The sequence below is a fragment of the Agelaius tricolor genome, unplaced genomic scaffold (genome assembly GCF_023055355.1).
Source record: "Agelaius tricolor isolate 1412-34295 unplaced genomic scaffold, bAgeTri1.0.p SCAF_15, whole genome shotgun sequence".
NCBI classification, from domain to species: Eukaryota; Metazoa; Chordata; class Aves; order Passeriformes; family Icteridae; genus Agelaius; species Agelaius tricolor.
The window spans coordinates 3734397-3747112 of NW_027269275.1; the positions used below are offsets into that span (position 1 = coordinate 3734397).

A 12716-nucleotide genomic window follows, 5' to 3' on the forward strand; every position below is an offset into this window, starting at 1 on the left:
CCAAGCTTTGCTAAGAAGTTCATGTCTTGTTTACATCTGCATCCAAAATAAGAAGGTTGTGTATGATCCTAGGCCATGGCAGTAGACCTTACAGGAGACTCTCAATCAATCTTTCCTCTCAATAACATGAGCTGTAACACAGCAGTTGATGTATTGGGATGATTTCTTATTGCCATTTTCATATAGCTTTGTTTTAAATATGTATTGCCAGGGTTCCTTCAATTCCTTCAGGAAGGCACTTGGAACATTTTAGCCTTTTAATATTCAGGGTAAAATTGAAGAATAAGCTTTGCCTTAAAAGTTTAGCATCCTGAAGTTCCCATTATACCCCTTCAGAAATCAAGGGTTAAGTGATGCCTGGTTTAGAGATGCTCTTGATGGATCCCAAGTTTGCAGAAGCTGTGTAAGCACAGTCAAAAATCCACCAACTAGCCAGAGTCTGAGGACACTTCTGCTGGGCTCATCTTTGTGGGATCAGAGCAGAAGGCATTAAAACCAGTAATTTGAGAGGAAATCAGAAGCAAGAGGGGGAATTAGGTTTTGCTTTATTTGCAGCTGAGCAATCAAGTTCAAGCTGTGTTTTTTCTGCAGACCTGCTCATTCCTGTCATGCTGCCCCATAAACCCCCATGGTGTCCCTTGGCTGGTGCAGGGCACACATGGGTGTTTGGCAGCCATGGCTGAGGGTTGCAAGGACACCAGCACATGCAAACAAAGTTTTCATTTGCAAGGAGGAACATTTTTCACAGCAGAAAGCTGCAGAGGTAGGTAAGCAGGGAGTGTGGAGCAATGGGGGGGTCAGAGACATGTGCCAGCTTCCAGGCTGCTTTCTTCCTCTAGAGCCTACATTTGTCTAACAAAAAAATCCTTCTGTGTGCTGTGTAACTCTCCAAATTGCATCCTGATGTTTTCCTTAATCTTTCTGATTTGGCCAATGGCACATCCTTGAGGACTGACAGCTTTCAGGAATGGACAGCAAGAGGCTTCTACACTGGGCAGCAGCTGCTGATGGATTTTCCAGACTGAATAATCTGTTCACTGTGATCAATCACAATGAGCAAAAAGAATAGAGTTAGGGGGAGAAAAAAGGGAAAAAATCCAGCATTTTCCATAAAACAAATAATGCTTCAAAGATGGTGCAGGGGTGTTTTCCATTGGCATGAGTGGGGCTGAAGAGTGGCCTGCTGAAGAGCTGTGGCTGTCCCATTGTCCTTGTCTGAGCCACAGCACTGCCCAGCACAGCTGAACTCTTTGGCTCTTTTCACAGCTGAGTTGGTGAGCTTTACAGCAGCGTTTTGGAACTGCTTTTCTTCTTGGTAAATACCAAAAATCATTGCAGGTGTAGAGAGCCCTGTGAGAAATGCAGCTGTCACTTGTGGGATTTCTCAGCTGAGGGACAAACATTAAATCAGCTGAATGGGCTGGCATCTGCCCCCTAAGCCACCACAGGAGGACCATCTCCACTGTCAGATGCTTTCCTTAAAATCAGAATTTATCAGAATTTATCAGTCACACAGTGTCCCTCATGTCCTCCAGCATGCTTGCAGGGCAGAGCTTTACACACTGCCCATTTCTACATCAGGGGATTTCACAACACATTTCTGCCATTTGCAGGTAAAATTCCAGTCAGGATATTGAGATGCAGAGAGCACAGAAAGCAGATGTTGGACAGATACCAGGGGCCAAAGCTACATAAAGCTGCAGTGTTTGCAGAGCACTCAGTGGGCAGAGCTGCACCTTCTTACCAGGGCAACCCAGGCATTGTCACAGGGATGCTCCATACCCCTCTCACAACACCAAGGTAGGCCTGGCACTCAGTTTCTCTTGGGAAATCAGTAGGAGGGTTGAAGCCTCTCTCCTTCACTTCAAGGGTCACAGTAGCTTCTTTATGTCCCACAGTCAGGGGGGAAGTTTGAGCCTCTGTTCCCCATAGGTGCCACTGCCAGCAGGGATGGGAACCACCAAGAATTACAGCTCTGCAGCTGTCTGTGGGCTTCCCTCATCCTTACCTGGCAGCACTGCCCTGCAACTGAAATAAAAAAAACTGAATAAACCCTGCTCAAGGCCCCTGATGCCAAGGAATAAGGCAAAAGAGGAAGGTGCAGTATGGAGCTCAGCAAAAGCAGCGGGTTGTAATCCCCTCCTGGCACAGCTGTAGTGCTGCACAGCCTGCTCTGAGTGCAGCAGGCTGTGGGAGCTCACAGTGACAATATCCCACTGGAAAAGTCTCCCAGTCCCCAGGAGAAGGCTTTTTCTGATGTTTCTGCCTTATCATTGCAGCTACAGAGAAGGGCAAGGGAGACTGAGGTTTCCTCTCCATGGTAATGAAATGCAGCCCACATACCCCAAGGCTGGCAAGAGAAGAGGAGAGCAAGTCAGAAGTTAAGGAAGTAGAGAAGTCAGACCAAGTACAAGAGTCAGAACAGAGGAGCAGGAAATAAAGCAGTGGACTGTGTGCCTGAAAAGAGGAGACAGAGCCTGCAGCCTGTGAAAGGATTAGCAGAATAAAAGGAGTTTCAGTTTAGAGCAACAACAAAATCCTATCATAGAGGCTTTGAAATAAACACACTGTAACAGTGTTAATCAAATAAAACTGAATAAAACCATGTACTAGCAGACATCTGTCATCTTTATTATTTCCCATGTTCCTAAGAGGTCTGATCCCCAGCACCTCCTGGGGATTTATCTGCCTTGCTGCAGATCTGTGCTCTGCACACACCACCTGAATGTCCAGCAGGGCAGGACTGCCACTGACTGATAGGGACCACCAGGTTTCCTTCTCAGTTGTAAGTCCTGCAATTTTGGACCAAAGGACAAAAGGATTTGTTCATTCTTCCATCAAACCTAGTGCATGCTCATATATGTACTCAGGAGAGCATGATGCTTGCCAGCCAGAGAACTGGATCAGAGGCTCCAGTGCTGGTTTTGGTTATTGGAACATCTGCATTTGAGTCAAGTACTATAATGAGAATGTCCCCACATTGTACCTCCTTTGGTGAGGTCCTTATGGTACAGATGTGCCCTTCCTACAAGTAGTCAACACATGCCAAAGGAACCTGCTTTGAAAGCTGTTGTATTTTGTGAATACCATGTTACCAAAACAGAGGCTTAAAAGCTTTCCTGATTAAGTTTCTCTAACCTGCTCCTGTTGAAGAAAAGTAATTGACAAATTATCACTAATTTTACAAAAATAGACATTTTAAACCACCACATTTTTGTGGGTTTAAGCTGCTGGGTACTTGGGCAGAGGTTGGATTACTGATGGCCTGAGCATGGTCAGTCTCCTGAACAGCAAAGCACTGCAGTGCCACAAATGCATCTTGCAGGATTAGGGTACTGCATTCCTGTAAGGCTGCCTTCCACTGCCAGTGGAAAGGGAATCCAAACAAACCTTCATCATTAAGCAGTTTATATACCTTAAGCCAGAGCCAAATGTGTGGCTTACTGCTTTTAGAGAACTATTCAAATGGCCCCAGATATATTAAAGGTCCTGTGAAGACTGAGCTTAGCACAAATTTACCTTGATTGCTCTTCTCTAGATGGTGATTTTTTCATCTAATTGCAGCACAGCTGCCTAGCACACTCCCAAAATCACAACAATGCAGCTGCCATGCACAAGGTGTATCCACTTGCTAGTTCTGTTTATCAGTGGTCTTTGCAATTTAATAACTCCTATATTTTCTTACAATAACAGATGAGAAGGCAGGGGTTGTTCTCTCTCTGGAGAAGGATACATGCCATCATCCTGCAGACTGGATGATTTCTGAGGAGAACAGCAACCCAAAACTTTGGCACCCACAGTAACATTCACTAAAATTCAGGATAAGGATGATACTCCATCCTTGCCACAGGTTCTCCAGATAACAGGTATTTCCAGCCCATTTCCCACCAGATGGGCAAGTCTGCTTTTTCCCTGTCCTTTGTGCAGCTGGGCAGGGCACAGCTGTGCCTTGCTGAACAGATATTGATTTTTAATAGATAGAAATTTAAGTTATTTACAGCTCTCCACAGTACCTCCTGCAATAGCAAAATCTAACCCCCAACCACTGGAACAGACTGTTGCACACTTTGTAAGGCTGCATCAGGTATCATTAGTGAAGTTATGCCTGCAATATTTACTTTCCTTAACTCAGTCTTATGTTCTATCCACACCTTCATTGTTAGAAAGTTTTGGTTGTTCAGGCCCTCATGGACTACACCTGCATATTAGTGCTCAGAAGGTAAATGATCTTTATACATCTAACAGAAGTTAAGGAAAACTCTTCTGTCAGCATTTGAAGCAGCCTGATTTTTTAAATCTTTAAACTTGTGTGTAGTATAATCAGATTATAAATTCTTAACACAGTAAAATCCAGTTGGAATGCTGGAACAGCAGTTTATAATGGCTGGTCATGTTCTGGCTTGCTAGGAATTTTAACATAAATATTTGAAGTCAGGTTTTAAGTTTAATTTTGTTAAATACTAATCCCTGTAAACATTAAATTATCACTGTTATTTTTACAGCCCTTTTTGAGGTTTTTTTTTTTTTGCAAGCACATTAGCAGAGCAGCCATAATTCATTTTCCACTGATAGAGAAGTTCCATTTTTTTACTTGCATATGAAATTAAATGGCTATTATTTTAATTCCAGGCCTTTTAGAGCCTTTTATTCTTTATCTGTTTTTCATTAAGAGTTTTCTGAATGCTATTTAAAAGCAAAAAACTCCAGGAAATTGCATCAAATACCTTAACTGCCACATAGCCTAAATCCATGTTTGACTAGAGGTTAAGAAAACGCACTGAAGTGTTTGATGGTTTTAATTCCATTGAGTCCCTCCAGCCTAGCAATTTTTTAGACCTGTTCTCTTGATTCAGAATTTCATTTAGTCTTTGTATTCCAGTGGGGGAGGAGGGGACTCTTCAATCCTTGTACTGGATGTGCACTTGTGTGCTGCATGGCAGCCTCCTCTCCTGGCACGTGGCTGAGCCAGAGCTGCAGCTCAGCCAGGGCAGAGAGCAGCAAGTTCATTTTCTGTGGGTAAACAGAGCCATTGGGACTGTCTGTGCTGCCACAGAATTTCCAGTTTGCACCAAAATTATGAGCTGTGCATTTTACTTCTTGACTGGCTTTGTGTCTGTGTCATGTCCCCAGTTCACAAAGGGGCAGTGGCAGTCAAAATGGTCACTAACATCCTCAGCTGGGAGTGTTTAACTCCTGGGAGCCAATTAACTGGCAATTAGCTGCACCAGAAGCTGCTTCATTTAGCAGATTTCTGCTAAATACATACATAAATAAATATCCATGATGAGTTACATTATTGACATAATCCACCTCGTATTTAATTTGGATTGGAACAGTTTGCAAAGCACAATTCCTTTTGATTAAGCTTCTTTGTTGCTGTTGCCAAACAGGATTCTCAATTCTTTACAGTATTTTCTACTGAAAAAAGAGATATTTATTTATAATTCCTAGGCAGGATGCAAAGCTTCAGCATTTGTTGATAAGAGAACTTTTTGAAGCAGTGACACAGACTGTCATCCTGTTGGCCTGGGCAATGTCCACCTGGATGTGGAGTCCTGAGAGGATGGGAGAACTTTTTGATTATTATTCCATTCTCAGTGCAAACTGCCTGTTGAGGATACAGTGTACCAATATATCAAGAGAGAGCTGAACCTGAAATCAGGTTTGTGGTGGTGTTCACAGGGGTCCCAGGGTGAGGGAAGAGACCAGGATCTGACTCCATGTTTCAGAAGGATGATTTATTATTTTATGATATATATTATATTAAAATTACACTAAAAGAATAGAAGAAAGGATTTCATCAGAAGGCTTGCAAGGAAAAAAGTGGAATGGAATGATAACTACTGATCCATTCAGAATTTCAGATGTACAACAGATCTTTAAAGAAATGTGCATGCAATAAAAAGGCATGAGTGGTATTTTTCTTTGCTAGCTATACAGGAAATTGCTTGGTTTTATCCAAGAAAGACCAAATATGGTCTCTAAATATAATAAATCCATTCTTACAGAACTGATGGATGCTTTCAACAAGCTGCAAGATCCACTGTTTTTATAGTCTGTGTGTATTGTGTGCTGCAGATAAATAAAAGATGCCCTAAGGATTTTGCATACTAAGTGAACATGCCAAGTATTACCAAGTTCCTTTATTTTCTCACTAGCACAGGGTTACTGTTTTCCTTCAAAGTACAGTTCTTGAAGTGTTTTGGTGAGAATTCAGCTTTTGTTTAAGAAATGAGTTTTAGTTCTCATAGTTCTAGTAAAAGACATCAAAACCCCACATCTGACCCCAAATGCACTCTCATAGTTCAAAAGCCAAAGGCAAAATGAAAACACTGCATTTTTCAATAAGCCAAATGTCCTAATTGTCACATCATTACCCCAGTTCCCAAATGGTTTAGCTCCACATGAAGCACTGACCTCAGAGCAAAACCACACACTGCATTGTGTGACTGGTCTGGAAACCCTATCCATGGCCAGGTCACAAAAGATCCTAAACACAATTACACAAACAACTGGAGATTTGAAAGGATGGGGGGTTTGGCATTCTCTTCACAGAAAACCACCTTGGGACCCACTTCCACTGGGGCAGAGATGGAGCATGGCTGACAGGAGAGGCTGGGCCCACGCCACAGCCACGCTGCAGCAGCTGCTTTGGGGTCACCTGGCCCAGGATTCACAAGTTTGGGCTGAGCAGGCAGCTCACAGACAACAGGCTGGGCTCCTCATCTGGGACTCTGTCTGAGCTGGAAACAGCCACAACTTCCTTTCTTTAAGGAGAATACCTGAATACCTTCTGGGTGCAACTATCTGCAGGAGCAGGACAAGGACCAGACACATTTCTGGATAGTTCTTCCATGCAAACATTCTACTAATTTTACTGCCAGCACTGCTGGATGTGTTACTTGACTGGAGAGATAAAAAGACACAGATATTTTTTCCTTTTTTTTTTTCTTTTGTGTTCCCTTCCCCCATTTCCTATTTTTCTAGGATGTGGAAACTGCTCTCAACATTGTCCTCCCCCAAAAAAATAATCATGACACTGGATAAGATCTCAGAAGTGATATATATATATTTCAGGATATTTTGCTTGCCTTCTGACTCATAATTGTTGGTAACATAATTTTTAAACAAAAGCTGAGGTTGTCATGGTATTTTTATACCAACGATTCCATATTATTGTGAAAAGGAGGAAAAAAGGCAACAAACACCAAGAAACAAGAGATGACAAAATACAATGCTATGTATGGGAAACAGTGCATATTGCATTTTCTCACCCCTAAAGCTGCTCACCAAATTCCCCCCAGTTCCTGCTGACCAAGACCTCCTGAAAACTGCTTCTCATCAGGCAGTTTCTGACATCCTCATTTCTGGAGCATTTCAGTATCTCCACCATACCTATTTTTAAACATGTCCTACACCAAGTGAAGTGAAGGTACTTTTTGGGCACATTTACCACATTCATGGCAGATTTTCATAAGAACATTTTGTTATCAGAAGGGGTGTAGCACTTGCACTCCTACTGATATGGCTTTTGCACATGTTGTGAGTGCAAAGTAATACAAAATCCATAATGACTTTGGAAGGTAATATTTCCTTATTCTTTATTCAATCATGCAGGATATTACATTTTTTAAAAATATGATTCACTACTTAATTAAAAAAAAAAAGTAGTAGAATATTTGTATGAAAGAACTATCCAGAAATGTGTCTGGTCCTTGTTGTGCTCCTGCAGGTAGTTACCCACAAGGTATTTTCCTTAAAGAAAGAAAGTTCTGGCTGTTTCCAGCTCAGACAGAGTTGCAGATGAGGAGGATTGCTTTGGCAGTCTCACCATAACAGGAGGCCACAGACACCTCCTCCCTGCAGCCATTTGGATTTGGGAAAGAGCCCCAGTGCCAGTTGCCCTCAGTGCCCACCAGCCAGGCTGCCAGGGATGAGCCATGCCCCTTCCTGGGGGCAGAAACATGAAACACAGAGAGCTCTGACAGTGCTGAGTGCCAGCATTCAAAACCCACATCATGTTTATTCAGCCTGTGTGCAAACCCAGGGCACACAGGGAATATTTCTGTGTCTGCTCTGGGCTGCCCTGACCCCCAGGGCAGCACTGACTCTGACCCTCACTCATGGAGAAAGTTTCCCAGGCTTCAGGATAGACTGGAACCCACAAAAGTGTGCAATAGATTATAGAGAGCAGTGTAGGTGAATCACTTGGTGAGAAATTGAGGTTTTGGGATTTTCAGTATGTTGTGGATGGCAGCAAGATGGAGGGCACAGGGTGCTGTCCTGGGTTTCTTCTTCATGCTGCTTCTTCATGAGTTTGGGTGGCATTTTGTAACTGGGCAGAAAAGTCCCCATTGTGGGCTCTTTGGTATCAGTTATTGGGTTAAAAAGGAAAATAATCCAGGTGTCAGCTCTTAATTGGATAGTTTAGTCTTAAAAGCCCTTGGAACAAGAGATTGTTGGCCATTTTGTGCCTGCTAATGAAAAGCTGCCCAACTCACAGCAGTGAGACTGTTTTAGTGATAAGAAATAATGAACACCTGAGTCTGAACATGAACGACCTCAAGTGCCTTCAATCCAGACCAGAGAAAGCCACAACTGGTTGCCCCACAAGCCTGCACTGTGCCACATCACTGCCACCACCTTTGCTCTGCAGTCACAGCTCACAGGAGCCAGCTCTCTTCCCTGGGCTCCTCACAGCATGGCCAGGTCACGCTGCTTCCCCTGCTGCTGTTTGTCTCTGCATTCCCCACCCTTCCCACTCCCTGCAGCTCTGTCCATCCCCCACAGCTCAGCCCCTGGCCAGCACCACCAGCACAGCTCTGCAGACCCCCTGGAACCTTGGATTTCTTGTCCATTACCAGTCTGAGGGATGCCAGGCTGTATTTGGATTGCATCCTTCCCTCATGTACAGACAACATGGAAAGCTGACCCAAGGGACAGGGGTGGAAACTGAGAGCCTGCTGAAGGATGAGCATCTGCCTCTGCTCTTTGCTGCCCAAAATAGCAGCAAACCTGAGCTAAGGTGAACAAGGGTAGTGAGCAGGAGGAAATGGCATGAAAGGAGCCAGTGGACCCATTTAGGGGTTGTTCTGTCTTTGGGCATTTGCTCAGTACTGGAGTGGCCAGAAAGGAATATGATTCCATCCCAAAGAGGAAATGGAAACCTACAGGTCTATCTTGGTAAAAAACACTCTGGCTGAACTTCAGCATGCTCCCCAGCGTACCACCAGCTCCTCCCAGCAGTGCAGTGTGTTCAGGCACGTTGATCTGTGGAAAATGCAGGTACACAGGGATGTATGCTGGCAGGTAGAAGGTCATTTTTAGGGGGCTTTTATCACTTAAGGTCCTTCTCCATTTGGATGAGTACAACTGTTACACTGTGGCACACAGCAATACCAAAGACTCACAAGGCTTCCCCTGCAGACCCTTCCCCACCTCATGGCCTCCTCTGGGCATTCTCCAATGCCTTCATGTCTTTCTCATGCTCTGGTGCCCCAATCCCAGCACTGAAGCTGAGGCTGCCCCAGCCCAGAGCAGAGCAGAACAATCCCCCCTGGCCTGGCAGTGCTGGGGCTGATGCCCCAGGACAGGGATGTCCCTGCTGTCCCCAGGGCACTGCTGGCTCAGCTCCAGTGGCCACTGGCCAGGAGCCCCAGGGCCCTTCCTGCAGCTGCTCTGCAGCTCCCAGTGCCCCCACACAGCCAGGGCAGAGCCCAGCACTGCCTGAGCTGAACTGCACAGGGCTGGGATTGCCCTTCTGTGCCATGGCCTGGAAACTGCACAGGGCTGGGATTGCCCTTCTGTGCCATGGCCTGAGAACTGCACAGGGCTGGGATTGCCCTTCTGTGCCACTGCCTGGAAACTGCACAGGGCTGGGATTGCCCTTCTGTGCCATTGAGCCAAACTGCACAGGGCTGGGATTGCCCTTCTGTGCCATGGCCTGAGAACTGCACAGGGCTGGGATTGCCCTTCTGTGCCATGGCCTGGAAACTGCACAGGGCTGGGATTGCCCTTCTGTGCCACTGAGCCAAACTGCACAGGGCTGGGATTGCCCTTCTGTGCCATTGAGCCAAACTGCACAGGGCTGGGATTGCCCTTCTGTGCCACTGCCTGAAAACTGCACAGGGCTGGGATTGCCCTTCTGTGCCACTGAGCCAAACTGCACAGGGCTGGGATTGCCCTTCTGTGCCATGGCCTGAGAACTGCACAGGGCTGGGATTGCCCTTCTGTGCCATGGCCTGGAAACTGCACAGGGCTGGGATTGCCCTTCTGTGCCATGGCCTGAGAACTGCACAGGGCTGGGATTGCCCTTCTGTGCCACTGCCTGAGAACTTCACAGGGCTGAGGTTGCCTTTCTGTGCCACTGCCTGGGGCTCTGCAGCCTCTCTGCCCTCCAAGGAGCCAACAGCTCCTCCTCTTTCAGTGCCATCAGCAAACTCCCCGAGGGCTCCTTTGGGTCCTGGCTCCAGACCATGAGTGAGGGTGTTGGGCACAGGCTGAGGGTGCAGCCCTGCAGAGCCCCAGGGGTGACAGGCCCCAGTCTGATGTCACCCCAGCCACTGTCACCCTCTGTCACCCCAGCCACTGTCACCCTCTGTGCCCAGCCCTGAGCCAGCTGCTCACCCATCATGTTACACAAGCTGGTCACACATGAAAAAAGAGCACCTGGAGGTTTCCAGCACTCCTTCCCTATACCCAGCACCACCTCAACTCACATCCATCTCAATTGTCTCATACTGTCCACTATTTTAGCCATGGCACATTATAACTTTACATTTTATAGTTGATCACTAAGCAGCACAGGTATTGCAAGTACAAAATGCTTATGGATTTTTAATATTTCAGACTTTGAGATTACTTTTTCAAGCACAATCTTAAATCCATCCTTGGTGGCAAGCACACCTTTTGGGCCCATCATTATAGACAATGCTACACTCTTCTTTTTGACCTCCCAAACTCCCTGAAAATTGGCCTTAACTTGTTCAAATTCCTCTTAGGAGTGGATGAAAAGTCTTCATTACAAAGTCACTTCTAACTCCTTGCAGTAATATGCTTGGGCATGGCAGGTGAGAGTTATACATGGATCCTCAGCTGAGACTTCAGCAGAGCTGAGCACACATTTACCATCTTTGATTGCTGACAAATGGCACCACTTCTGCCAGGGCACAATCAGAAACAGTGCAGTCATACAAAATCTGAAAGGGGAGCACAGGGGTGGCACGGCTGTGCCTTTTATTTGAGCGGGGGCTCTGGGCTTGTTTCCCTTCTTTTGAATAAATAAAAGCCAACTATTTACTTTCTTTTACTGACTGCTGGCATGCTGTCCTTTGCAGGTAACATCATAGGCTCTGGGATCTTTATTTCCCCCAAAGGAGTTCTGGAGCACGCTGGCTCGGTGGGACTGGCTCTCATCATCTGGGTGCTGGGCGGAGGCGTGGCTGCCCTGGGCTCGCTGTGCTACGCTGAGCTGGGGGTCACCATCCCCAAGTCAGGAGGGGACTACTCCTATGTCACTGAGATTTTTGGTGGGTTGGCTGGGTAAGTACCCCCTCTCTATGAACTGATTTAAAAGCACATTTCTGTTGTGTGTTTGGTGTGGGAAAGCCAGCTGACATGGAAGAGATGACATTTGTCAATAAAAATGCTTCAGCAAAATCGATCTTTCTGTTCTGTGTTAGAAACACCAAATTGTCCCCCCACTGAGCTCCCAGTGCTGTTTCCCAAGGGAAGGTGACAGATCCTTTCACTTCCCTCAAAGTCCATGAGAGAGGAGGTGCTGCTGTGTCTGAGTGATGTTCCTGTGTGCAAGCCATGAATGATCAGTGTCGCAGACATCTTTCATGAAAAATCCTTTCTTAGGATTTTTCCTTGTGAGAAGCTGCAGTTTTCAGCAACCAAAGTAAACAATGGTTATCTGCTGCTGTGGAATGCAACAGGTGATTGGTCTCCTGTGGGTGTTTGGATTTCTTGACCACTCATGGCAGAGCTGGCTCTTGCTCTGTCTGAGACACAGATCTTTGTTATTCATTTCTTTTCTATTCTTAGCTTAGCTAGCTGCTGAAGAAACTTTTTCCTTTCTATTGCTTTTTAGTATAGTCTAATGTAACATATATCATAACGTAATAAATCAAGCCTTCTGATCATGGAGTCAACATTCTCGTCTCTTCTTCATCCTGAAAACCCTTGTGACCACAGTCACAGATCAGTGCCTGTGTGGAAGAGTTTTACCCATCCCAGGCCAGGCTGGAGCTGCTCACCACAAATAAAGCAGAGCTGCTTGACTTGCTGTCCAGAATCACCAAGTAAATACAGAGAGGGGGGAATGCTAACTCAGGGAAGGATTTCTCTTTGAAAATAATACTGATGGAGTAGTGTGGCCATGTGAGGAAGGGACAAGTGAGAGGAGGTTATCTTTCTTTAGAGTGTACACTTTTTGATGGATTCAACACAATTAATCAAGCTGTCAGCCTGTCCTCACAGACTACTAGAGAAGCACAAGAATGTTCTGAGCAGCTCCCTCATTGTGAGCAGAGAGGCCAGACCACATGCTGGTGGTTTAGTTAAGAAAAATAAGCACCAGTACAGGAAACTAGAGAAAGAGTAAGGAAAGAGCCCCCACCAAAGCAGAGTATTCCTTCTCAGGTGAGATGGAAAATGAGCTTATAACAGTTGAGCTGGCTGCTGAGCAAGGACAAACCAGAACAGGCACAACA

General features: G+C 45.6%; 1 protein-coding gene across 2 annotated transcripts in view; it reads left to right on the forward strand.

Annotated features, from left to right (window-relative positions):
* The window catches only part of SLC7A10 (solute carrier family 7 member 10), a 42811-nt gene that overhangs the window by 12565 nt on the left and 17530 nt on the right, over positions 1-12716 (forward strand). For both annotated transcript variants that reach the window (XM_071440247.1, XM_071440248.1), the window contains exon 2: positions 11337-11541. In XM_071440247.1, coding sequence (XP_071296348.1) covers positions 11337-11541 — 205 coding nt within the window. The remainder of the gene's footprint in view (positions 1-11336; positions 11542-12716) is intronic.